The sequence below is a fragment of the Carassius carassius genome, chromosome 20 (genome assembly GCF_963082965.1).
Source record: "Carassius carassius chromosome 20, fCarCar2.1, whole genome shotgun sequence".
NCBI lineage: Eukaryota > Metazoa > Chordata > Actinopteri > Cypriniformes > Cyprinidae > Carassius > Carassius carassius.
This window is the reverse complement of record NC_081774.1, coordinates 17,815,392-17,843,139: the sequence shown is the minus strand read 5'-3', so window position 1 is coordinate 17,843,139 and position 27,748 is coordinate 17,815,392. Positions and strand designations below refer to the sequence as shown.

General features: G+C 36.4%; 1 protein-coding gene across 1 annotated transcript in view; it reads right to left on the bottom strand.

The window, feature by feature from the left end:
- Positions 1 to 4,997: 4,997 nt before the first annotated feature.
- The window catches only part of LOC132096546 (collagen alpha-1(XVIII) chain-like), a 44,894-nt gene continuing 22,143 nt past the window's right edge, over positions 4,998 to 27,748 (bottom strand). The window contains exons 5-39 of the mRNA XM_059501978.1: positions 27,623 to 27,724; positions 26,099 to 26,207; positions 25,941 to 25,981; positions 25,618 to 25,800; positions 25,442 to 25,468; positions 24,354 to 24,416; positions 24,151 to 24,228; positions 23,279 to 23,341; positions 23,041 to 23,163; positions 20,231 to 20,284; positions 20,097 to 20,132; positions 19,792 to 19,920; positions 18,127 to 18,189; positions 17,941 to 17,976; positions 17,644 to 17,685; positions 16,744 to 16,806; positions 16,472 to 16,507; positions 16,207 to 16,290; positions 16,062 to 16,127; positions 15,674 to 15,709; positions 14,722 to 14,784; positions 14,126 to 14,215; positions 14,011 to 14,046; positions 12,003 to 12,056; positions 11,857 to 11,913; positions 11,707 to 11,766; positions 9,847 to 9,945; positions 9,592 to 9,736; positions 8,970 to 9,034; positions 8,738 to 8,866; positions 8,530 to 8,631; positions 7,695 to 7,757; positions 7,408 to 7,605; positions 7,166 to 7,281; positions 4,998 to 6,064 (exon numbers count right to left, since the gene is read on the bottom strand). Of these exons, the coding sequence (XP_059357961.1) occupies positions 5,848 to 6,064; positions 7,166 to 7,281; positions 7,408 to 7,605; positions 7,695 to 7,757; positions 8,530 to 8,631; positions 8,738 to 8,866; positions 8,970 to 9,034; positions 9,592 to 9,736; positions 9,847 to 9,945; positions 11,707 to 11,766; positions 11,857 to 11,913; positions 12,003 to 12,056; positions 14,011 to 14,046; positions 14,126 to 14,215; positions 14,722 to 14,784; positions 15,674 to 15,709; positions 16,062 to 16,127; positions 16,207 to 16,290; positions 16,472 to 16,507; positions 16,744 to 16,806; positions 17,644 to 17,685; positions 17,941 to 17,976; positions 18,127 to 18,189; positions 19,792 to 19,920; positions 20,097 to 20,132; positions 20,231 to 20,284; positions 23,041 to 23,163; positions 23,279 to 23,341; positions 24,151 to 24,228; positions 24,354 to 24,416; positions 25,442 to 25,468; positions 25,618 to 25,800; positions 25,941 to 25,981; positions 26,099 to 26,207; positions 27,623 to 27,724 (2,928 nt within the window). The 3' untranslated portion in view covers positions 4,998 to 5,847. The remainder of the gene's footprint in view (positions 6,065 to 7,165; positions 7,282 to 7,407; positions 7,606 to 7,694; positions 7,758 to 8,529; positions 8,632 to 8,737; positions 8,867 to 8,969; positions 9,035 to 9,591; positions 9,737 to 9,846; positions 9,946 to 11,706; positions 11,767 to 11,856; positions 11,914 to 12,002; positions 12,057 to 14,010; positions 14,047 to 14,125; positions 14,216 to 14,721; positions 14,785 to 15,673; positions 15,710 to 16,061; positions 16,128 to 16,206; positions 16,291 to 16,471; positions 16,508 to 16,743; positions 16,807 to 17,643; positions 17,686 to 17,940; positions 17,977 to 18,126; positions 18,190 to 19,791; positions 19,921 to 20,096; positions 20,133 to 20,230; positions 20,285 to 23,040; positions 23,164 to 23,278; positions 23,342 to 24,150; positions 24,229 to 24,353; positions 24,417 to 25,441; positions 25,469 to 25,617; positions 25,801 to 25,940; positions 25,982 to 26,098; positions 26,208 to 27,622; positions 27,725 to 27,748) is intronic.

Sequence of the window (27,748 nt, the reverse complement as noted above, 5' to 3'; positions counted from 1 at the left end):
GATTTCACTTACAGCTTCACATTTGCTGAAAGCAGTTTTGAATGCATTGCCAGCATTTTCGTTTTCGCTTTCCAAGTTTTTGTTTGCGCTTCACAAACTTACGTTCGCCATTCTGACACAAACCTCTCGTGAGGGCGGGCTTAACAGCGGCTCGCTCTTATTGGCTCGTGAGATTTTGATCGGCGGCTCATTGAACCGGAAGTAGTGATTTAGTGGCGCGGGCGCACGTGGACAGCTGTTAGAGGATATTAAAGAACATTAATGATAAAACACGCATATTTTCTACATCGGAAGAAGGAGAAGTATAGGTTTATTCGAGATGAGTAATCGGGAGGCTTGCGGAGCATCGTCAACATCCTCCTCGGCAGGACAGTGGAGGCAGCCTGAAGTAAGTTTGTGTAACTAATATTATATGTAGAAACTAGCATCAGCTACACATAACATCATAGTGCTGCTTAACCATTAGCTGGGCAAAACCAGCACGAGTCAGGGGTAGTGCTCGGGACAGTGTCCCAACTGTGGAACAAGTTTTTTTTTTTTTTTTTTTACATGATTAAAATAGAAAACGTATTTGAAATTGAAATGTGCCACAATATTAGTTTTTACTTTTCTTTTAAATAATGTACCCTCTGTGAGTTTAAGTGACTTATTTCAAAAACATTAAATGTTTCCAACTTTTGACAGGTACTTTAATGTACAAGAAATGGAGAGAGGAAAAAGGGAAATAAATTACTTTATTAAGCCTACCGTTTGTTCTAATTTGAATCTTATCTGTAAACTTGCAGTTTTCTAAAGCAGCAGTTATTTATAAACTGATTTTGTTTTTTAAAATGTCTTGAATGATTATTGTACTATATGATGTCTTTTAATGTCTTAAATGTATATTTTACTGCCCTAGATGGCGATACTCGGGATGAGGAGGCACTCTCTGTCCCACGGGTGAAGCAGTGGCTGACTCGTCAAGCACATGCACATGCACCTGCTTCTGTCAGAGAGACAAGCCTTTAAGCCTTTAAAACAGGTATGGGCAACTTCGGTCCTGGAGGGACACTGTCCTGCAGAGTTAAGCTCCAACCCTAATTAAACACACCTGAATAAGGCAATCAGTGTTTTCGGGATTACTAGATACATACAGGCAGGTGAGTTTTTATGAGGGCTGAAGCTAAACTCTGCAGGATAGTGGCCCTCCAGGACCGGAGTTGCCTATCCCTGCTTTAAAATAACTGTTGAGTTTGATCACACATGCATGCAGTGAATGCATGCACACAAGCCACTTTGCCATCCTATTGTCAGCGCATGCACCCAAACCATTATATTTCCCGCTGCACATCTGTCAGATTGTAATGAATTTAAAGAAATCATGAAAACAGCAGTGTAACATGGTGCTTGCTTTTTGTTTGTGTATATTTCAAAATGAACTTGAATTTCTAGACAATGTTCTTCCCAATAGTTTTAATTTCTTTTTGTAAATTCATATACTGTTCAACAACACTTGTTAATGATTTTACATGCTTTTGAATGGTTTACAATGTCTTAAATATTTTTGTTACAGTATTTTACCCCCCCCAAAAAAAAGTTCAAAATAAATGAATGGCAATTTAATGTGATATTCTAGCAAATTATTATACAACAGAAAATAAAAGACTCCTTGGCAAAAGATGTTTAAACACTCCAACAGATAGCGGTTTCTAATAATATCATCCATGCGCCAATAAATAACATTCGTAACGCCTTGCATTGCATGACTCTTCAGATAGGTGAAGCACAGGCTGACAGACACCGTGAGAAGGCACAAGATATCAAGATAAATAGGCAGCATAATGTTATGAAGCATTGGCCTGAACAACCCCGCAGATGCATCTGAACACAATCAGAGGGGATGCCCAGCAGTCAGAGATGCCTCCATTGTGATTTCAGGTGGGAGACTGTTTCAAAGAAAGAATTCAGCAGTCAACCAACTTCTGCCATCTTTCAAACCCGTGTGACTTTCACAAGTCAAATGTTAAATAGAGCACAATCTTTTGATGACATCAAGTGTCTGTAGATATAGTGCCCGGTCATTCAATGGTGATGTCAAAGGATTAATCAAGCCTTGCAGGCCAGTGAGTTTTTGGTCTGATAAAGTACAGTATATCTCTGGCAGCACCACACATTTACATTTAATAATTTAGCAGACGCTTTTTTCCAAAGTGACTTACAAAGGAGAACAATGTAAGCAATCAGATCAACAAGAGAACAACAACAGTATACAAGTGCCATGACAAGTCTCAGTCTAGTACAGAACACATAGCCAGTTTTTTTTTTAAGAATATGAAAGACAAGAAAAGAAAATGACACCATCATCCTCTGTGTCATTGGGAGCAGTTCCCTTTTGAAAAAGTTGCTCCAACATCTGAAAAAGAAACAATTAGGTAGTTTTACAATGCTAACTGCATTGAACTCACAAAATAACTATATTTAGTTTGATTTGTTGTTAAAGGATCTTACATAATCCCAAAGTAACCATATTCAAGTACATGAATAGGTCAAGAATGAAATCTTAAACTTTACTTCACGTCATTCCAATCTCATGTAACATAGGCCCTATTTACACAGCATTGAAATGAGTCTTGATCACTTTTACTTTAAGCAGGAAAGGGGATGTCATACCACTATGACAAAGAGTAGCTTCATGATGACAGTGCAAAGTGGAAAAGAAAGAAAGAATGATTAAAGTGTTTATTAATAGTTTAGAGCCATGCCAGCTACGCCGGCTATGATAATAATTAAAAATTATTTTATATACACAGAACAACATTAATTGGTTCAGTGCCTACCTGGCGAAGTGACACGTCTCGGTCCTGATAAGCAATATTAAAAAAAAGGATTAGATATTTGTTTTTGTATGGACAATCATGAAGATAGAATTGTTTTCTTAACCAGATTAACGACACGGCGTTATCATTAACGTAAATACAAAATAAGACGATTTCCAATTGAAGAAAGATCATTAAGAAACGTTGTGTTTCACATATCCATTGTAAACCTAATATATATGCCTAAGTAACGTTATAACTTAACATAACAAACTATCTAACTAAAGACCCAAATGTTGCATTCTGCACAGGAATAACACTTATACCCCGATGTTTTTACAATATTAGTTACACAAACTTACCTCAGGCTGCCTCGACTGTCCTGCCGAGGAGGATGTTGACGACGCTCCGCGAGCCTCCCGATTACTCATCTCGAATAAACCTATACTTCTCCTTCTTCCGATGTGGAAAATATCCGTGTTTTATCATTAATGTTCTTTAATATCCTCTAATTACCATCAGTGTAGATTTACAGCTCCCCACATGCGCCCGCGCCTCTAAAACACTACTTCCGGTTCAATGAGCCGCCGATCAAAATCTCACGAGCCAATAAGAGCGAGCCGCTGTTAAGCCCGCCCTCACAAGAGGTTTGTGTCAGAATGGCGAACGTAAATTTGTGAAGCGCAAACAAAAACTTGGAAAGTGAAAACGAAAATGCTGGTAACGCATTCAGCAAACTTGAAGCTGTAAGTGAAATCAACAAAAAATGCAGTTTATAAAAAGACGATGTTACATTTTTGCTATTTAGATTATTGTTTTTATTTTCAGAGTGTTTTTCTCATTTATAAATATAATTTTTTTTTTAAATATAATTGTTTTATTTGGCACAAATCTGATTCCATATGCTTCAAAACTACTGCGAATCTGTCCCGTAAATGTTGTTTGGAAATTGATCTTATCGTCCCAAATGCAGTTCTTGTGATCAGAGAGATCATGACATAATCATGGCAGGAATTTTACATAGGCTACGCAGCTGAAAAAACAACAACAGCCCTTAGATGGTTTTGGTCTCCATATTTACATAATATAATAACATGAAATTATGTTTCCTGTATGAATGCACTTAGGGTGTCTCTGTGCAGCATTCACAGTCTAAATGCATTTTTTTGTGCTTTAGGTTCAACATTTGTGCTTTCATGACACATATAATAGGAAATAAAAAGGGTTTGAATCATTATTGTCAACATACTGTCTCTCTATATATGGCCAGAAGTGAAAGAACTATATGACCTCTGAGTGAAATGAGCCAGGCCAGACACACAGCCTGAAGGAAGAGATTGATGAGAAGCTATTATCTGCAGTTAGTGGACTGCAGCAAACTTCTCTTTCCTGTTGGTCAGAGTGGAATTGAACTATCTGAATTAGACTGTGCTGCTGATGTACAAAACAGGTAATGACATGATGTGATGCAAAAGAAAGAGGCCAATGATGATTTATTATTAAGACTACGTTAAAAGTTGTTTAGATGCATTTTAGATAAACTTGGAAGTGAGGCTGCTTTGTATTTTAACATATATTTTAACACTAAAATATTATCTGTGTCAAGCTTTGCACTAAATCTTGTTAAAATCATTATACTGTACATTTAGTTTTTTCTTCTGCCCCCTTGTGACCTGATATTTACCAAAAGTGGGGGTTCAGTAAGATTTTGTTTTAAAAGAAATCAATGCATTTATTAAGCTTTGAATTGATTAAAGTATCAGTAGAGATATAGATATAGATAATGCTATAGAAATTTGATGTTTTTTAAACTTTCTATTCATCAAAGAATCCACAAAAATTCAACATTAGAATGATTCGTGACAGATTATGTGACTCTGAAGACTGGAGTAATTGCTGCTGAAAATACAGCTTTGCCAACACAGGAATACATTACATTTTTAAATATATTCATATAGAAAACAGTTATTTTAAATTGTAACAATATTTCACATTCTTACTGTATTTCTGATCAGAAACATTCAGCCTTGTGAACATGAGAGATTTCTTTCAAAAACATTGAAAAAATTGTACAGGCCCAAAACGTTTGAATGTTGTACATAGTCCTATTTACTTTGAGAAGAGACAGGTACATTGAATCTTAAGATCCTTTCTAAATGTGTGTGTATTGTTCTAAACTACAATAACAAAAGACAAGCACACTTATAAAACAAAACATTTATTCACTGAGCACCATTCAAATATGAAAAAAGGGGAATTCTTTATTACTGTTTCATACAAGAAGATAAACAACGCTGTTACTGACTTTCTAGTACGTCTTTCTAAATGTCATAGAAAGATTAAACAGTGATGAGTTATAATGTGGTTGTGGCCTCTGTACGTTTTTAGTTTTATGTGCGGCTTTTACATAACAAATTAGACTTTTTGCCTCTTTTAAATACTAGTGTAAATGCAAGTTCACAAAAAGGAGCTTTGTGGGTGTGAAAACTAAAACAAAACAAGAAATTATTAATACAGTGCATTTAAACAACTTCCGAAACTCCCTCATATGAACACAGCATATCCAAATATTGATGTCTTAATATTGGCATTTAATCTGATTAAAAATAAGCATTTTTTTATCTATCAACATTTGTGTTTACAAATTTGTAGTTAATACATTAAACACACACACACACACACACACACACACAAAACCTCTGTATTAGTCATTGTGAGGAGGGGCTTATGTCATCTGAGAAGGCACAGAGTAATGCAGTGAATTCATACAATAGATCTACTCTTGCTTGTTGATGTCTGGGTGAGGTATTCTTTGGTATTCTAATAGAACTCGGTGGATCGTTGATTGAACAGTATCAGTGGGTGATTTATACATATTTACATCATGCTCAGAGAAGAAGTGAAACATGATTGCAGTGCCATTTCCCCTGGCTTGTAATATCTCATAGGAGCTCTCTCCCTAATAAAAGAGTAGATTGGATATTATCCCCCAGCAGTCCAGCTACTGCTGCTCCCTACATCTGCATTACTTTACTTTAAAATTGTCAGCTTTCTAGTTCCTTCCAGGGTTCTGGATGTAGCTGTTCTCAATGCAAAGCACAATGAAGTGGTTTGAGCAGCTACGCGTGTTTTGCCCCAGCAGTCTGCCGGTCTGCAGAAGAGACACCTGTCCCGTCACCGCCATGTCACCAGTCCGCCAGGCCTCACAGTAGCTAGTTGTCATTCGGATGCCCGCGATATTTGAGCCGTGCCACACCACTTTCTGAGGCCTTGAGTCATAATAACATACCATATGTTAATTCAGGTTTGTTAATAATATAAGAAATAATATTAAATTTGATTAACCTGAATAGTTAAAATAGATGTACTGTAGAAATGTAGAAATTGTTTCCAGTTTCTGAGGTGTTGAGTCAGAGTAATATACAATTTATTAATTCATGCTTGTTCATATTAAAAGAAATATTCATGTAGATAACTTGAAAGGTTAAAATATATAGAAATGTAGAAATGTGTATTTTTCAGAATATAAGTCACATTTTTCCAGTTTCTGAGGCCTAGTAGCATACAATTTATTAATTCACATTTGTTCATAATATAAGAAATAACATTAATGTAGATAACTTGAAAGATTTAAATGAATGAGGAAATTAAGAAATTAATATTTTTCAGAATGTAAGTCACATTTTTCCAGCGTCTGAGGCCTTGAGCCATAGTTACATACAATTTGTTAATTGAAAGGTTAAAATTAGCGATTAATTGTTTTAAAATCACGATTAATCACATGATTTTCTGCGATAAATGGACTAAAGAAATAGATGTGTAAAACAATATATTGTGAGAGTGCCGTGTATTACCGCGTCCCATACGACTCAAAATAATAAACCACAAAGTTAACAAAACAATGCACTCCACTGTGATGAGAAAGTTAATTATCAGCCTTAATCAATTAATGCGTTAACTTGTTAATAACACGTTAACTTGCCCAGCTCTGGTTAAAATATATGTAGAAATGTAGATATGTATATTTTTCAGAATATAAGTTACATTTTTGAATTCGTATCTAAAAAAAACCGCCCACGGCAGTAAATATAACACTGATTGACAACACAGATTATAATTACATATACATAAAAATTTACATTTACATTATTTCCAAATGTGACATTAAAATGTGACTTAAACACCAATGTGACATTGACCTAGTGCTTAATTTTCAGAAAATAGGGTGACTAAGATTAATAACTGCTGTCACATATTCTTTGATTGTTCATTGATATATACCTAATATATTAAATATTGGAGCATTTAGAACCTTACTCAAAATGTTAGCAGACAAATTAATTTAATTCACAAAGGAAAAAGCTATTTACCAAGCTTGATCTGTCATGACATTTTGTCCATCAAAGGAATAAATCGGTGTAAGTGGATCAAAAACAGCCCCGTCGCCAGAGAACATAGCCATCCAGCTGCTGAAAAGCACATCTCCCTAGAGAGGGAAACACAAGAAGCTAAATTTAGACAGCTAAACCTAGGCAAACTACATGTATTGAGAGCTCACTGATCAAAAACACTTGATTCAAATCTACTGTTGCACGCATGCTCCTTTACATACTTTGAGGTTCACCACTGGCAAGCTGAAGCGGTCCCCTTTCCTGACGATGCTGGAAATGTCTTGTAGGTGAGAGGAGAGGAAAGCTCTGTAAGTGGATGTCAGGCCCCTGGCACGGGCTTGCTGGTAACACTGATAATCTGCCCCTCGGATTCCATGCATGTCCCCTGTGAATGGGGCATTGAGTGCCACCAGGTGCAACTGAGTAGATCAAAGGTCAAAGATCACGTCAAAGCGTGCACTTTTACATATCAATTATTTAGAAAGCAACAAGGTTAAGCAACCCTTACTGCTGGCGTTGAGTGCGAATTCTGTAGAAAAACATGGTAGTCTGGCAGGAAGCTCTTCAACTCCTGACATAAACATTAGATATTCACATCAGATATTAAGATACAGTATACACCATTATAAATGAAATTAGAGTTTGATTCTAGAATAATGTAACAATTCTCTTGGTTTTGATGAATGGTAGTAAACGAACAAAGATTCTAAGACAATACTGGGGATATCGGTACCAGATATCGGACAGATATTTTGTCATTTATGAGTACGATATTCAAGATTTAATTAGTTTGATTAACCTTTCTATAATCATTTCCTTAAAGTTAACTTAAAAAGTGAATTTGAAAACAATATATTTAATCTTTAGCAAATCTCGAACAGACTGTTTAATATTAATTTAAATGAAAACTAATACAAACGAGTTAAAATGTATATATTAGATTAAGAAAAAAATAACTGAAATGATTTAAAGCTAAACAGAATAAAAACCTAATAAAAATGACAAAATAGCATAAAAAAAACAAGAAACCAAAATTTGAATAAAACTCAAATGATAAAAATAAGAGCTAATTCAAAACATTTATTAATGCTATAATAATATACAAATTATACTAAAATAACACTGAATTTAAAATGTAAATTTTCTTTATACTGTATATTAAACTGTTGTGATGCCTAAACTCACTTGTAACATTTAAAATGACTGATTTTAAAATAGCATAGGATTTTATTATCAGCTGTGTATTAGTTATCTGTGTAATAATGACCAGTTTATCGGTATATCCCAAAATTTGAATATTGGTACATCCCCAGACTGCAGTATACGTTTCACTCATAACGCACCTGGCTATGAACTCTTGGTACACTGCGGTCGCTGGGTCTGCTCAGGCCTTGTGACAAAGCAGACGAGGAACTGTCTTGAGGAACTGGGATTAGCTCTCCTAGCTAACAAGACAGTTACACATCAGAAAACATTTGAATAGGCAGACAACAAGGAGCTAAGTTGCTCTTTTTGACTTTGGTTTTTAAGAGAAATGTAAAGAGTAGATACCTCTACTTTCTTCCAGCCCCCTTGTACCCTGATATACAGTTCACTCTTGTCTATAACATATGCCAGAGTCCCTTCCACAGCCTCATTGGTCTCTCTTATCAAGGTCTGAATGTTTTTAAATGTTCTCACCTGGGTGGCAAATTAAGCAGTCATAATCTAGACAAATAAAAAAAAAATGCAAGGTGCATTTATCCTTTTATGAGCTTGCTGAGTTTCGTTCCCTTTAACTTACAGGGTTTCCATTGCCAGGAGCACCAGGCGGCCCTTGAGGACCTGGAGGTCCAGGGAGACTCGCAGCTGAGACAGAAACAAGTAAAATAAAGCAATAAGCCCCAAGAGGCCGTGGTTTACAGTGAATTTATAACAACTAAGGGGCATTATAAAACCCCCTTAGCTGTTATAAATTCACTGTAAACCACGGCTTCACTGGGCTTATTGCTTTTATAAAATGGTTATTCCATATACATAGTAAGGTTTCACCGAATAAAACAGAGCAAATAATGTGTAATAATATAAATAAAAACAGTATTCTTCCACCAAACAATATAGATCCTCAGAAACAGTTGTGGTTTCAACAAAGTGGTTTCTGGGCAACACACAGAAGTAAACAAAGTTGTATTTTTTAGTGCAATTTACAACAGCTTTGACCACGGCTCAACCAATCAGAATCAAGGACTGGAACTGTCCGTTTTAAAACAGAATTTTGGTGCATTATTAAGTTGTTTGATTAGAAGTTTTAAGCCCTGATAAAGTTCCTCAAAATGACTCTGTTTAAGAATGCACTCTGCCTAGCCATTTAAAGTTAGGAAAAGTTATCTTTTTGCAGTCATGATAAAGAAGTTATTTGTTGTTACCAGAGCCATATGCAGATGGAGTGCCTGGTGGTCCAGGAAGTCCTGGTGGCCCCTGTGGTCCTGGAATTCCATAGCCAGGCAGTCCTGGAGGGCCCGGGGGACCAGTGTCTCCAGGAGGACCAACAATAGAGTCACCTTTCGGTCCCTAAAACACAATTGGGGCTGGAATGTGAAAAGACACACTTTCACTTAATAAAATGTACTGTATCATAAGAAGGATAGTCTCAGTTTATGTCTTTTTTTCAGATGACTCACCACAAGGCCTGTCCTCCCAGGCAGCCCCGGTGAGCCAGGCAAACCAGGATCCCCTTTTTCTCCCTTTTGCCCCTTGTAGCCATCATCACCTTTAGCACCCTTAATAGACACACACTCAACACTGTCAACAACAGCAATATCAGCCATAACATGAACAAAAATCATCGGTACATTCATGATTGCAGTCGGATGGTGGTGGGGGGTCCCCCTTGGTCTGTTTGCCACAGAGCCCCCTAAAGCGCGGGTGCCCTGTTGCGCCAGCGCCAGCTGCACTCCCCTAAGGACAGCTCTGATTGTGGCATAGCATGAATGCACCATTAAACACAAGAGTTTGTGCAAATTTTTTGTCCATTTTAAGTTTTGAGTGTGCTTACAGAATCTACACAAATGCTTAAGGTATTTTTAAATTAAATGTGAGATACTGAACAAGTGCTTACCATATGACCATGAGGAAACAAAGGCACTGTGAAGAAAGAAAACAAAGATCATTGTTGAGGTTTAGTCACTGGACTGTCTGTCAGTGCCATATAAACACGTAATGCAAATTTGTTTATATTCATAATACATAAAAATCAATGCAAAATGTGCCAGATCTAGCCAGAGTGAGTAATTTTAATCTGTAGTCCGACGGCACATTGATGAAAAAAGAAAAGTGAAACCACAATGACAATTTTATATATTTTAATTGTGACATGAGTCTATTGCATGGGTCCCTCTAAATACAAAAGAAAACAGGCTAAAAGTACTTCTTATCAGTGGTATATAGCAATCACTCTTTGTACCCATGTTCCTTCCTGTTATATGATTTATGTACTCCTTAAATATGCTAAGCGCAAAAGCATTAAGAACCTTAAAAACCATCATTAAATTAGGTAATTTAATCAATCAATTAGAGTTGCACAATCAATTACATAATCCATTACAATGCAGAGTTTTATAGGTAATTTCCCAAAATAAGGCATTTTTATTATACCTGCAGTTCCTGGCAACCCAGGCTTTCCCACATCACCCTTGTCCCCTTTGACTCCTAATGATAATCTTCCACTTCCTGTTTCAATTGGGAAAATATAATGAAATATAAAATATTATTAAAAATAATAGTTGAAAAAGCTGCTATATTTTAGATCTGCTACTTATACCTTGTTGTGAATTGTTGTTTACCTGTAAGACAAAATTGTTTTTTTTTAAATAAAATTTGATAACATTTTGGACAGAACAGAAGTGATAATATGAAATATTAAAAAGGAAATGAATATTCAGGAGTAAACGGTTATGTTAGTTTGGCATTTTAAAATGTACACACCATGGAAAATACCATAATACCATGAATTCACTGCTGAGCCCAACAAATGTTAGAGCTCATGCAACATGCTTTGGTGAGCTTAGGAGAGTGCCTCAGATGAGATGAGATACTGGGTTAAAAACCATGGACACACATTCCTTAATTTGCAAATAAAAGCATAAGGCAGGCATTATTCAGATATAAAAATAAATAAAATATTCCCTTTAATAAAATTTAATTAATATCTGTTTTCAAATCAAACCTGTTCTATGCTGTTTTTAAGACCATGAACCCAATCCAAAAGCACCTTAGAAAGCAAAGTAGGCGGTGCTAGTGTATTAGGGGGAGGGGCTGAGCCAGAAGGACATGCGCCACACCCAAAGCCAAACCACCAATAAGAGAATTTCACTCATTAACTTACTGGTATTTTGCAGTGTGGTCTAGGAGGAACTGGGAAAACTGTCTTTAGAGCAGAATCATTTCATGACTTTTGTGAAAATTGCATTTTAGGTTAAAGGACACTTTGATGCTCAATTTAATTTCCATATGCTGCAAATCTGATAAGAAGATAAACTTACTCCATTGAGACCAATTACTCGTCCTTGTGGCCCTGGAGGTCCAGGTGGACCCGGTGGACCCTTGAATACAGGTAAGCCATTTTATCTAATTAGGTGAAAACATGAAACATAATGGAAGCATCATGTCACAAAGAAAAAAATTTAACTTACAGGGGGGCCACTAGAATCTCCCTTGTCCCCTTTCCTTCCAGCTATTCCAGCCCTGCCCTGAAAGAAATTTAAGGGAGTTAATGGAAATAAGCATGAGATAGTGAGACTGTAAATAAACAGACACATTGTTTTATTTATTTTTTTACCGGTCGACCAGGAAGTCCATATTCTCCCTTTTGCCCAGGTGGTCCAATCGGCCCCTAAAGATTAAGGACAAACATACATATTCTCATCGGTTGAACTGTAAAAAAAAAAGGTTAGGGTTTGTTTAAATAATCATCACAAAATTTGTCTAAAAATGTTTTTATTTAATGAAAAATTTGCCTTAAACATTAAACAACTATTATTTTTAAGCCCCCCCCCCCCCCCCCCATTCTGAGGCATGAAATTGAGGAATTTGGGTCAGTACTGCTAATTAAACATTATTTTGCTGGGTGTGCTTTGTGCTGGCACCTTGGCTGGTTTAAGACTGTCATGGGTAAAAAAAGGTGACAATAAAACCGCCCGTAGGTGGCAGCAAATCCTTGTTTTAATAAATTATTTATTGAATAATTCGAATCAGACTATTCGTTCAAAATGGCTGATTCATTTTGAATGAAGTCAATGGACCGTTGAATAACTGGTTCAAATGATTAGTTCAAAAACAGATTCATTCAAGGAATAAAAACACCAAGTTGCTCTACACTGTTGTATAAAATTATTGGCATATTTATGTGCTGATATTCAGAAAAATACTTTGCTTGTTCAGTTAATATAAAACATAAAAACTTATACATGGCTATTTTTTCTTTCATTGCTTGAATTATAAGGCATTCTAACTGCTTTCTAATGGGCTTCATCGCGCAGAGAACACTTCTGGGGCCCATTTCACAAAAGAGGTTAAGTGAAAACTCTGAGTATGTTAACCCTGAAATGAGGGAAACTCTAGGTTTTCTGTTTCAGAATGGGAGGTTTGTCAAACCTGAGAAAGCAGGGTAAATCAAGCCCGTTTCTGATAGAGAGGTAACTTATACTCAGAGTCAGTTACCATAGTAACTTACTCTATGAACCTAACCTGGTCAGGAGCAGGTTTTCTTCGATAAACCCAGAGTTTCTTTCGGTCTCCTACCCTTTTTTAAACACTTCCTTAATGCACGCTGAGAAAATGCTCTTCTTACTAAGTTATATTTTCTTCTTTTTTTTTCCAGTACATATATAAAGAATACAAATTAAGATTGATTGATGAAGAAAATGATATAAGATACTTAGTTTGTTTCCTGGGGGGATCTAAATTAAGTGCATTTTACTTAAATAAAATTATATGCCAGTGTGGTAATAAGAATAATCTTAATGCAAATGGAAAACAAAATTATTCTGAGTGTCTATTACTAAGTGCAAATCTACTGTAGCTCGCCCTCCATCGACACATAAGGTTAAATATGACACATGTGAATAACGGATTTAATGGTGTAGGCAGTAATGTTTTGGGCACAGAAAACTAGCTTGTAACACGATTGATTGGGTTAGAGTCCGGCTTTTGCCAAGCTCGTTCATCTCACTTTTCCCATCACATGTCACATTAGAATTTATTTTCAATAAAAATGAACAAAATGTTCTAAAAGTGGAAGTAAAGTGCCTAACGAGTGTTTAATAATGATACAACTATTTATAATTGTAATAAATATAATAATTTATAATCTGTGATTATTGCATCCAGTTAATGTGTAACAATACTGAGGTGCACATGGGCCTAGTATGTATCTGCCAGTATAAAGTATAACTAGCATCTAATTATTATTTACACTTAGCCTGTTGCAAAGAACTGCTACTTTTACATGGTAAATAGAATATCACGATTTTCACTGTACATTTTTTTCTGTAAATAGCATCTAGAGCTACTTGCACTTAGCGTACTGTAAATAGGATCTATCGCTAAGAAAGTATATTAATTCCACTTAGTGTAAATAGCCACTGCCTTATTTTTCTTACTCTATTGGCAGATCATTTGTAAAATAAGAAAAATTCACTTAAAATATTACTAATATTATTATTTTTGTTGTTGCTGGATTTCTCTGTCTCTGTTGCCCCATCCCCCTTAGTTCAAACCAGGCATATTCTTAGATAGCTGTATTTATGCATGCATGTTTCAGTTTTTGTTTGAGAGATGCATCTTACCAATATCCCAGGCCTTCCAGAAGGGCCGATGTCTCCCTGCAAAGTACAATGATGTCAATGTCGATGTCAATTAGGGAACAACAAAAAGTTCAAGATCAAAAGTAGATGGTTCAACCTTCATTCCCTTCGGTCCTCTGGGCCCTCTCAGGCCTGGTATTACAGATCCATCAGCAGCTATAGATACACCTGGCTCCCCCTTTTCTCCCTATCAGACAATACAACAAATGATATTCCATGAAATGTATGTTGCTTTATGGCAATCTCGACCAAGTAGCTCTAATGTAGTATGTCATATACTGTATATGCAATGGGTGAAACATCTACTTCCTGTAAGCAAGGTGCTGTAAGCAATTTCAGCTATTTAACTAGGTTCTGCTAGCCTGAACACATAAGAGAGAGCGTGGGACTCTCTTTGGCAGTGTCTCTGGGCTGTCACAGACTTAGTCCTCAGGAGACCTATTTCAATGATCTCTGAGTTGGAAAGAACATTTTATGTGTGTTATTCAAAATAGCTTAGAGCACCTTTACATTAAGTAATCAGATGTGACAGCTAAATTACAGTGGTAAAGACAGCATTCAGATTTATGAATACTTGAAAATAAAATGAGCCCTCATTAGGAAATTTGTCATATCAATTGTGAGGCAATGATGGCAGAATTTGTGCTGCATTATTTGCAACAGGTTATTTCTGATCATGTTTTAAACCCATACCTTCAGTCCTGGAGGTCCTTGAATGCCAGGAAACCCAATTTCACCTTTTGGTCCTCTTGGGCCCTGAGCATTACAACAGTCAAGTTACTTCCACCATTATAACGGTTTGTTTGCCATTTTATAACCCCAAACACCAGAGTAAGCCCATTAAAAGCTTTACACAAAATCACATAAAATTTAAAAGAATAAGTTCAGCTTAGCCAGAGGCAATTTTAATGACCAGAAAAATTTTATTCTTTCTTTTTTTAAAAACTCAAAAACTCAAGGTAAGGTACTTACAATGGATGTGAATGGGGTTAATTATCAAAGTGGATTCATTTATTCATTCGGTTTATATCCACTTTTCATTGCCACATCAACACAACACTATAAACCATCTATACAACTCATTACACATGGAATGCAAAATATTTGTTAAGTGCTTCTATAAGTTTAGAAGCTTCATATTTCTGCTTTTTAATACTCCAAAAACTTAATTCACTGCCATTGTGAGTGTATCGATGTAACTTTTTTTAAAGGGAAAGGAAGTGATTGAACTTGCATTGAAATTGGAAGAATTTTGAGGAGAGAAGAATGTTCCAACCACCAAATTATGGATTATTTTATGACACTGTAAGGTAAACTGGCAAATTCATACACAGATAGATCATAAGATGAGACTGAACGTATAGTAAAACAACTATGAAGCTACGTTAATCCATCTCAAGTGGTCTAAAACATGGATTGCCTGACAATTTCTTGATTGATTGCATACCTATGCATAAATGGGCATGCAAATGTTATTGCTTGACGGTATTGCAAAACCAAAATTTTTCATTTTTATTTTACTTGGTTATCCAGAGTGTCTGTCTTTTAAATAAAAAATGGTCAAGCAAACTCTGTAGGACCACTCAGCAACATCTTGAAATAGTTTAAATGAATAAAGCAGACAGAAAATGAATGATATTCTTACAGGGAATCCTGCTCTGCCAGGCAAGCCTTCAGGGCCCTGCAACATGCACAACAAACACAAACACACAAACAAATGCACGCACGCACGCACACGCACACACACACACACACACACACACACAAGCAAAAAATCATCAGCAATGACATAGATGCGATGCATGATCAAAGAACAAACACATTCCAGATCATGCGGAAATGCCAGACATTTAGCAGCATTGTGCTGAGGGGTGGGAAAGATCTTGAAGATTTCCTTATCCTTAGAGCTGTGATTGCTCCTGTACACATTTCTTGCACAATTTAGATTAAAAGCTGACGTTTGAACTATACATGTTAAACATGCAGCATCTTAAAAAACTTTTCAGGGGAAAACAGTGCGTTGCTTTACGTACCATAGGGCCTGGAGCTCCTCTGATCTTAGTGAGGTTCAACTTGGCTGCAGTATCATTAAGAAGGAGCTGGAGGAAAAAATCATTATATTTTTTGCCTCTCAAGCAAAACATAGCAGCAAAGCAGTGTACCAGACTTTATACTTACATCCTGGAAGTTAATGGTCGGTCCAGGTGGGCCAGGGGGACCACGAGGCCCTGTTATGCTCAGTCCATCACGACCTCGCTCACCCTAAGTCACAATTAATACAGCAGTTTACAGCATATTCACACACAAAGTGTAATTAGTTTCATACAGTGTGCTTTCGGCTTGAGATGAATGCCATCATGCATTATTCATCACTTGGTGTGAATAATGTGGGTCATAACTACACATTACTGCTCAAAATATTATTAGATAAACAATGTAATACCTTCTCTCCTGGACTGCCCTGGTCCCCCTTTGGCCCCTGCTTACAGTAAGGTAACAACAGCAAAAACATTAAACATTTATTGTGCCACAGCTACTAAAGTCATTTTTGATCATTTGGACACTGCATAAAAATGTACCCATCACTTGCTAAAATACTTATTTAGTATTCAGGATTTCATTAATTGTACTATTTCAAAACCATTTTGAAACATGGAGTATACAGTATAATCTCTTTTCAGAGTACTTCAAGAATGCAAGAAAGCAAAAACTGACCCTGGCACCTGGTAAACCAGCTAATCCTGGTATTCCATCCTGTCCTGGCGATCCTGGTTCACCCTGGATAGAGCAGAGACATGGATCAGGAACCATATTCATTCCTATTCGGACGGTAACTGTTTTTCATTGGAAACCAGAAGTCATTTTGTAAATCCTTTTTGACCACTGACAAGCACCATACAGTTAAACGTGAGAATTTGCATGTGTTTTAAAAATAGACACCTTCATTACTGAAATGAAAATACTGTAAACCACATTTGAAATAGGCATTTATTATGGCAGCAACAGATATGCAGGGGAGTTAAAGTAAAAATAAAAATGTATTTTCTCCTGATTATTTTCATTTTATCATCAGTGTCTTTTTTTCCCAATAAAAAATATGTTTTAATAAAATAAATTAAAAATATGAACCGAGTAGCCAGGTCTTCTATAAATAATAGGATGCATTAACTTATTTCTACATTTTAAAAAAGACAGCTATCATTTTGAGATCCAAATGCATGACAGAAAACAATTTAAACCAACAGTGTATCCACTTTCCTATATTAAAATAGGATATTTAAATAAGTGATACTTACATTTGACTTTATTTTCTACTATTTAATTAAATATTATTGTATTAATTGTCCAAGCAACACATGACTGATCATCTGAGAAGAGCATTGTGGAATCACAAACTTTCTCCTAGAACATGAAGGTATCTTCATCCAAATACATACATTCTATCACTGAGGAGCCAGTCAGATTTATTTTACAGACATCAACATGACAGACAATTAAACCAACAGTCTATCACTTCCTATAAAATTTGTTATAAAATTGTGATATAAAACTCATTTTGGGTTTAGAAGGTATATATGTAACTATTTAGCGTGACTATAGTGGAATTTGACAAACCTTAACAGACAAACCGGTGGCTCCATCAGCACCAGGAGGTCCCTACAAAAAAAAAAAAAACAACAGAACAGGCATATTACTAAAATATAATATATTGTTAATTTACCCACACACAAACACACCTAACCATTAAACTGGAATGAATGAATTAATTAATTAATTAATTAATCAATCAATCAAAAGAAATATAAGCAGTTTGGCCATAAATTAATTGTATTCTAATACTACATTTTTCTATATGATCAAGTGACTAAATACAATAAAATTCATACTTAATATTTTAGAGGATAAACACACCTGAGGTCCTGGTGGGCCAGGTAGACCAGGAGGCCCCTTAAAAAAAACTCAGTTTAGGTCCATTCAACAAACAAATTTTGTGTGCACAAAGAAAATGAACTCATTCAAGGAAATGACGGTTAGGATCTTGATATGTGAATAGAATTTGAGGATGACATAATAGTAATGATGCTTTTGTACACTTACATGATAGCCTTTCGAAATTCCAGCTTCGAGAAACAATCTGCTTTCACCAGAACCCTCTAAATCCTGTCGGAATAAAACATCCCCTGTCCTTAGAATAATGAATAGAGAAGCAAGACCCACTCAAAAGCTTAAGAAAAAAATATTACTCTGAATGGATAAAATGGTGTGCTGACCCTGAAAAATATTGTTAGAAGAGTTTCTACCTCAAAGAATCAATATTATCTCAAAACCAATACAGTTCTCGTTTAAAGGGGTCATATGATGCGATTTAAATTTGTCCTTTCTCTTTGGAGTGTTACAATCTCTTGTTGCATAAAGAAGATCTGTAAGATTGCAAGGAGATAGTAAACCACTCCTACCTAAAACATCTCATTTAAACACGCCCCCACATGTCTACATCACGATGTGGGAAGATTTGCATAACACTGCCCAAATGTTCACAAAAAGGAATGAAGGCATAACTTTTATTTTCGCGATTGCAGCCATATTTTGGAGATGCTTAGTGTTTCGTAGTGAATACTAAACTACTTTGCTTGGCCTTCCAAAACAGTACACAGATAGAAATCAGTGGTTAAGTTGTATTTACAACACCGTTACAGAACAGTCCAACCTAAATATTCAAATATTCAGCACATTTTATGGAGGATGAGGACTTTTTCCTGTGAGAGTAGCCTACAATGCCAGTTTCTTTTTTTATAAAGTGGGGCACTTTTTTATAAAGTGGGGCAGTGTCAATTTTGCAAGGACAGTCTGGCGCTTCTGAATCACAGTCTATAAGTACGTTTTCTTATTTAAAGGATTTGCCACTGATTATTCAAACCCAAGTTTTGAGCAGTGTAGAATAGCGCTTGTTGTTTCTTGTTTCTCCAGATATGGTTTTATGTTTACACATTGATATATGCAACACGTATATGTCATTATAATCAGTAATTATGTCCCCACTGGATGCAACAAATGCCTCATTTGTAATGGGTTTTATTGGTTTTGTCTTGTCATACCAGGACACATAGCATCACAGTATGTTAAGGGGCGTAAGACTTCCGTCACATGCTTGAGGAATTGGGCCAATCACAACGCACTGGCTAATCAACATACACTTCGCTTTTCAGAACAATGAGCTTTGAAAAAATCAACATATTTCAGTAAGGCGGGGCATAGAGGAGAAACAATAATGTATATTATGTGGAAAATAATGTGTTTTTTTCCCCTTAAACCACATAAACACATTACATTACAAAATAATTTTCTTTTAAGCAACGTCATATGACCCCTTTTAGGATTTGATTTCCTTTTAAACTAAAATGATCCACTTTGAAAATTAAACATTTCATAACCAAGAATAAATTGGAAAACTTGAATGTGACCCTTAAATTGTCCTGTTTGTATCATGTGAATTTAGACTGTTTTGCTTTGGCCTTTGATTTGGAGCAAATTTCCTAATAATCATTCATTAAGTACAGGATCTACAAGCCTGGGCAAACCTGACCTGTATTTATTTATAGGGTTTCAAGAAACATTTGAGACCTGATTATCCATGTACCATTATGTTTCAGATGAATCCTTAGCATAGTCTCTTGTTGACCATAACGTCCTGCATTTAAATCCCAAAAAGATGGTTAACCACCAATGAGTCTCTAAAAACAGAAACATACTTTTTTTTCATACCTTCAAAGTGTCCACCATGAAGTTATTGCTTAAAGGTCCTGGTGGGCCAGGAGGACCAGGAATGCCAGGGGGTCCAGGTACACCCCTCGGTCCCATAGGACCAATATGGCCAGGGTCACCATTTTCACCCTTAAGAAGAAGAATGAAGCAAACAAATAAACAAAAAAAAGCACACAATTTGCATTAGTTCTGTTGCAAATTCTGTGTTAAATTCCTCATTTGATATTCCTGATTTACATAGTCAACCAATGTTAAAGGTGACCCCACCATTATTCATCCTAAATGTGCAGTTATAAACATGATACCTTAGGTCCAGAGGGCCCTCTCTTTCCTTGTTCACCCTGTGAAAGAAAATCAGCATTTTTAAGAATAACAATAGTTATATATATAAATATGAAGTTGAGAGAGTTCTTTCTTCAAGATGAGATCATTTTTGTACCTTTGCTCCTTTGGGTCCCTGTTGTCCAGTTAAGCCATCCTGACCAGGAGGCGCCTTTAAATGTCAAACACATTAAAATACTTGCTTCTGACATGTTTCAATACCATAACACATTATAAAAGTCAGCATCTATACAGACAAACTACATTAAATTACAAGTAGCATGCAAGTTTTTTATACAGTTGTGATATGTATATATGCATGGGTTGGACAAAATAATGTGAACAGTAATGGGAAATAGGCAATATTTCATTATTATGGTGTTTTTACCACCATTAGCGAAATAGTCTCTAGCTGAATATTGTCTATAAAAACATGTCAACTGCCAGTTCCTTTAGAGATCCTGAAGGATGGAATATGCTTCTCACTTTTCTGTCCTAAACTGCTCACAGTGGATTGATAAAAGTCAAGTCAGGTGATTTGTCTGGCCAGTGCAGATGAAAAATTTTATGACAAGTGTGACGAGTGGGGCGGGGCCGAGGGACGTGGGAATGAGGAGCGAGGCCGGTGGAGTGATTGGGAAATGAGCGACACCTGCGACCCACCACCTGTCTCGAGTCCCACGGAGGAAATGGAAGGATATAAAACTGGAGCGACGACAGTGAAGGACGAGAGAGGACCAGGCCTGGGCTTTATTTTATGTTTTGGTTTTTATTTGTGCGCATCAGTTGTCCGCGAGGCGCTGATGTGCTGTTTTGTGTTTATTTTGATTATTAAAGTTTCATTTTGATTGTCCGCCGGTTCCCGTCTCCTCCTTCCCGATGATTAGGAAGGTTTTTATTATTACAACAAGTTTTTTAAATTTAAATTAAAGTTTTTTTTTGTTTTTTTTTTGCATTTTCGCATTGGTATCTGTGATTCAAGTTTCAGCAATTGCAGCTCTTTCATGGATGCTGGCTTTGTGAAGTTGTGGAAAAGGCTGAATACTGAAGCTTGCTGTCACTTTGGTCTTTTTAGACCAATCCTTCTCAGCGCTTACATGTCCCCGTTATTCACTTTCAGTTTTCACCCACGTTTCTTCTTCATGGATGAAATCTTGCCATGCTACTGTATGTGCACTGCGTCTTAATAAAAAAGACTCTAGCTCTTAAAACACCAAACAAATGGACTGGCTAGGTTACAGATGCTCTTGCTAAACAAGCTTCCATGATTTTGTTCTAGCTGAATGTCTGAAAAGTCCATTTCACCCATGGCTTTTACTTCTGAACAAAATTTCTACAGTGAGATACAAACTAGAAAAGAGACGAGGAAAAGAAAAAAACAAAACAAAAGATAATTGCTAATTATATTAACCCCTATAATAATTTGCGTTCACATTAATTTGTCTTATCCCAGTATATAATTATGTTATGTCTAAGCATAATAAAATCGCCATTGCTGTTAGTGCAAGCAGACCGTTCAAAATAAAAAGACAGATTTTCTCCAACATTCAGAAAAAGGCAGCACAGTTTCAAGCTGTCCTGTATTGCAACCTGATGGTGAAATCGTGGCCTAGTGGTTAGAGAGTTTGACTCCAAACACTGTGGGTTCAAGTCTCGGCCGGCAATACCACGACTGAGGTACCCTTGAGCAAGGCACTGAACCCCCACCTGCTCCCCGGGCGCCGCAGCATAAATGGCTGCCCACTGCTCTGGGTGTGTGTTCACTGCTGTGTGTGTGCACTTTGGAGGGGTTAAATGCAGAGTATGGGTCACCATACTTGGCTGTATGTCACGTCATTTTCAGCCTGTACTGCTGTTGTTTTTCTTTCAAACTGCAAAAACTGTTACAGTTTTACTGAGAAACACCTTTGATGTTTGTTTGTATACCTCATTATTCCGCTACTATTAAATCTGTACTTCCCACATGAACTGAACCCCATCAAAAAAGATATCTAACAGCTTCTAAAGTATCTAACAACCCACTATTAGCTAAATGTCAAGGGTAAAGTATGATGTGAAACTATAGCACGTATTTGACTGGAGAAAATACATAAAAAAATATAATATAAAATATCTTAGTTTGCATTCATGCAAATGTTGAGAAGCAGATATTGTTGGAGAGAAAATGCTGTCTTTTCCAACCTACTGGTTCAGTGACCTGAACGAACCAGGGCAATGCCTGTCCTTTACCAAAACCTGAGCCAAACCCAGAGTCAGTGCCAGACCCACTAAACCAGTCCTCAAATAGCTGGGTAATCGAGAGAAGTAAGGAAGACAACACAAAATCAGCTTAAAAGCCGTGATACAACCATCACTTAGCAACACTGGGAAATCTTAGCAAGTGCATGATGGGGAATTAATTATTTATCTGTTGGTCTGAGTTACTTATAGTTTTACGTGGCTTCATTTCAAGTTGTTTGTGTGTATTAGGATTTATATGCAATATGAAATGACAGGGTCAACAGGAGAAGCAGGTGAAATGTATGAAATTTAAACTGAGTATCTCTTCAGCAGCTGATTTAAGTGACGACGGGGAAGTCGTGGCCTAATGGTTAGAGAGTCTGACTGGCAATCGAAAGGTTGTGAGTTTGAGTCTCGGGTCGGCAGGAATTGTAGGTGGGGGGAGTGCATGTACAGTTCTCTCTCCACCTTCAATACCACGACTTAGGTGCCCTTGAGCAAGGCACCGAACCCCCAACTGCTCCCCGGGCGCCGCAGCATAAATGGCTGCCCACTGCTCCGGGTGTGTGTTCACAGTGTGTGTGTGTATTATCACTGCTCTGTGTGTGTGCACTTCGGATGGGTTAAATGCAGAGCACAAATTCTGAGTATGGGTCACCATACTTGGCTGAATGTCACGTCACTTAACTGAAGAGAGACCATACTCACACGAAGTCCAGGTTGCCCATCTCTGCCATCCTTGCCAGGGGCACCTGGTGGTCCAGGCAGCAAAGCCCCATTAGGCCCAGGCGGGCCAGGTTTCCCTGGAGGCCCTGGAGGACCAGGTGGACCCTAGAATATGCCATTAACATTAATAGTGACATTCATTGACAACCTGAATTTTAAATGCCGTTAAATACAGTGTGTTCTATAAGAGTATTGTCAAAACACAGGCAGATTTACTCACCCTAAGACGTTCTGTATCAATGTCAACATCTTCAAATCCAGAGCCGAGAGCATCAAATCCAAACTGTCATTAAAAATTGAGACATGTTCTTAATAAACAGAGTGCACAGCATGGACAGTCTGAGCTGAATTACATTAGTTTCATAACTGACAAATTTTGGACCACCGACACGGTTGTTGATCTTACATAACTGAACCAACCTTGAACTCAAGATTAATAATGACTACTCTCTTTTTAGAGATGCTTTACAGCAGAATCTGAATTTATCTCACACTGCAACATCAGTCCCGTTATTTTCCTGTTTATCACTATGAAGCTGTATTGTATAGACTGCTTTATAAATAAATGTGACTTGACATCTTAATACATCAGATTTACAGTAGTCATGAAGATCGTGGGTATAAAGGAACATTCTTATCTCCAGACTTTGCATGAAAAATCATTGCTAAGACAGGCATATAAGATTCTAAACAATACAAAACACATTTTGAATCCAGAATTTGAAAGTTCAACATTGGAAAGGAGATTAAGAATACTGAAGTGCAGACTTAAGAGGTTCAGAAATTCATTCATTCCATCGGCAATGAAGTCACTAAATAGTGTTAAAATGAATTTGTATAGAGGTGTTTTATTGATGTGTGTTTTTATGTGTGTGTGTGTGTGCAATGTATTGTTTTAAGTGTGTGATGCAGTGGCTGTATATTGAGCCCAAGATTAATTTCCCCCGGGGAAAATAAAGTATACTTTAACCTTAGCCAAAGTAATCATCTAGAGAAACAGTGCAGTTACAAATCACATGCTTTGGAAACAAATGCATTTTCCTCCAATATGAAGTAATACTTAAAGCCACACAGTTTGTGCAATATACTTACTGGAACTTTAATTGGTTTGGATGGACCCGGTGGTCCGGGAGGCCCTGGTGGACCAGGCAGACCAACCCCAGGATCACCCTAAAAAGAGTTCAATAGGATGTAATACAAGCTTTTGCTTTTGAGCTTGAAAAAAGTTCTTGCTGTATTGAAGCACTGTGGATAATCACGTGTTTGGGTGGCAGCTCAACTGCACAATCCCTCACCTTTTCTCCTTTGACTCCAGATTCTCCAGGCAATCCTGGAAGTCCTGGAGGTCCTTTCTGCCCCTGCATTAAAGAGACATTGTATTAAGATCAATGGAGACAGATGTAAACATGAAGCCGTGAAATTCTATTACATTCTATCCTCCTTATTTTCAACTTGAAAGTAAATGATTTCCTCTGAATCTGATTCTTTAGCTTCTGTAGGTAATAACTAATAGAATAACAAAGTGCAGTAAAGTGCTATAAACCAGTGTGTTTATGATTGTGATCATTAAAATAATATAACAAATACCTGTCTGAAACATCAAGCAGCATAACAGACAAATAACTGGAAGTGGTTGATTCCTGAAGCACATTCAAGTTAAAAATGGCCAATGATTGCTCTTAAAAATAATTATTAAACTCAAATTCTCCAAATTAGACATAAAATGGGGTGTGAATACTAAGATATTGTGCAGTACAAAGCTGTTTGAATACAAAAGTAGTGTAAATGAAAAAAAAGTACAGAAGTACCATTTCTCCCCCCTACAATTGGTTTCTTACGTTGTTGTTTTTTTTAATACAAATTTAATATAATTTGGTTCACAAATTGCAGGAATCAAGTCTTACTTTTAATCAATTTAATGTAAGAAGACCAAAAAAGGAACCTGTGTGTTCTGAGCACTGCTAAGGTCATTTTTGGTAGCACATTATTACAGTCTTGTTCTGCGGGTACATGCAGCCTGTACATACTATGTACTTTTTGTAGTAATTACAATAACTGGGTTATAACTACTGTAGGTAACCCTGAACTTAACTGTAAGCCTAAACCTAACCCACAGGAAGTACAATGTAAGTACAGATAAGTGAAGTACTGTAAAATAAAGTGCTACCTAAACTTTTTGTTCTTGTAATTCGAAATAATCAAATATATCGTTTATTTTGAGTTCTGCCAAAAACAATTATTAAATTGACAATTGTAATATGTGCACAACAATGTTGATGCATCAACTAAAATGTGTGCAACACTGTACTGAAATGTACTGTCCTTCATCTGTACACATACCAGCATTTTAAAACTTTCCATATGTAAGCAAAGTATTACTCACTGGTTTTCCTTCTTCACCTTTGAGTCCCTGCAAAACATAGGCAAGAGATTAAAAAATTCTAGTTCACTCAGTCTGTACTGCTAGGACATGAAATGGTCAATGGTACTATGTCTAAAGACAAAAGGTTAGACTTAGTCTCAAAAAGACTAAGAATCATCATGAGGAAATAATCATACAGGTTGTCCATCTTTCCCTGGTCTGCCTTGTCTTCCTGGTGGACCCATTGGACCTTGAGGACCTCTCTGTTCAGGCTGACCCGAATGTGTGGATGGGAGAGATGGTCCAGGAGGGCCAGGGGGTCCCGGGGGGCCTGCCGGTCCAGGTTCTCCACGCTCCCCTTTTTGCCTCTGGCCAGAACCCTGATACAGTTCAAGAAGTAATATTATCTATAATTGAGTATGCAGGACTATTACATCTTTTTAACCATACTGCAAGAGCAGAAGTCAGTTAATTTAAAAAGAAGTATCTTTTACAACAGGAAATAAAGTGTAAAACTTACATCCCCTGTACTCTCCCCTGTTTCATCTGTTTTGTAAGTCCCTGAAACCAATATTAATATTAATTTGCTTAAATACTACAATCTCTATAATCAACATTCACGAAATAGATCAAATAAAGCATTTTTGGGGGGGTCTTTATTAAAGAATGTACTTTCACCTCTAAGCAGCCTTTCGTCTGTAGGGGTCACATGTCCCGAAAACTCCCCTTCATCCATGTCAGGGGACACAGTGGGCGGAGCTTGGAAAGGATAGGTGGGTCTATGTGTCTACAAGCAATACACATCAACATTGTTACAACATATTTTAGCTATAATAATATAAACTACACATCTGAATCTATTTAGTATTTTTATTTGTTGCTGTGGTTTAAAAAACTTCTCAACTTTGTTTGTCAAATGAACTCTTGTGCCCTAATTCTTTTTCCTAGAACTTTTACTAGAAATGTAATGCTTTACACATTGCTATCTGGACATCATTGCAATAACTTATTTAATCATTTCGATCTTTTAATAATATTATAGTTTTAATTCTGAACACTTGTTTCAAAAAAATTATACATGCATCTTAATGAATTACATCACAGTAGCTTTGCAACTGGTTTTCATGTCTCTTGTGACCAGTGGGTATTAATGTCACCCCTTCCATTACATGTTTTAGAGAGCCATGTTTGAATATATATTTGAATGCAATGCTATCATATTGCTTCAGTGTGTTATATACTGTATATAGTGTATTTTTTGGAGCGCAGCAACTCCATTAGAAAGAGCATTCTGCAGAAATATTGCTGTGTTCCAAGCAAGAAAGCAAAACATGCAGACATTCTTGGATGATTTACCACTTTAGCATTTAAAAATGCCTCTCTTTACATTTAAATTATTTAAACCCTTTTGATTCCTCTGAATACTGTAACTAAACACAACTCCCTAGAGGGAGAATCAATCGCTTTGTTCCTGTTTGGCATATATAAGTAAGCAATAATGTCAACAAGAAATAATTACATTGACTACAAACACACACACATAATGAGAAAAACAAATATGAAAATTACAAAATTTAAAACATGTATTATAAAGTTATTCATACACTACCAGTCAAGTGTTCGGTATCAGTACTGTTTTAAAACTGTTTATTCCTGAGACGACATACAGTACTTCAGTCTTCACATGATCCTTCAGAAATCATTGTAATATGATGATTTACTGCTTAAGAAACGTTTCTGATTATTATAAATTTTGAAAACAGTTGTGCTGCTTAATTATTGTGGAGACTTTTTCAGGATTGTTTGATGAATAATAGATAGATAGATAGATAGATAGATAGATAGATAGATAGATAGATAGATAGATAGATAGATAGATAGATAGATAGATAGATAGATAGATAGATAGATAGATAGATAGATAGATAGATAGATAGATAGATAGACAGATAGATAGATAGATATCGGTATAACACTAATACTTTTGGCTGTATGTCACATCACTTCACTCCACTATAATCTGTAAATGGCATAATGCTCCTGGATAATGTATGGCTTTAATAAAAGGCACATTTTAAAACAATTAGACAAATTTTCATAGCAAAACTATGTAACTGGATTGATAGATATATATTTTTTATTTATTTAATTTAATCAGGTTAATAGAAATGTAATGTAATGTGTGCAATGCTTTAGTCAAACCTTTTCTTTGTCTTCCCTCACATTTGTCTGACTGATTACTTCATGTCTCCCATGTTCTTCTTCATCATCATAATCACCATCACCACTTCTGTCCCCGGAGGCCTGCAACTGCAAAACATCACAAGA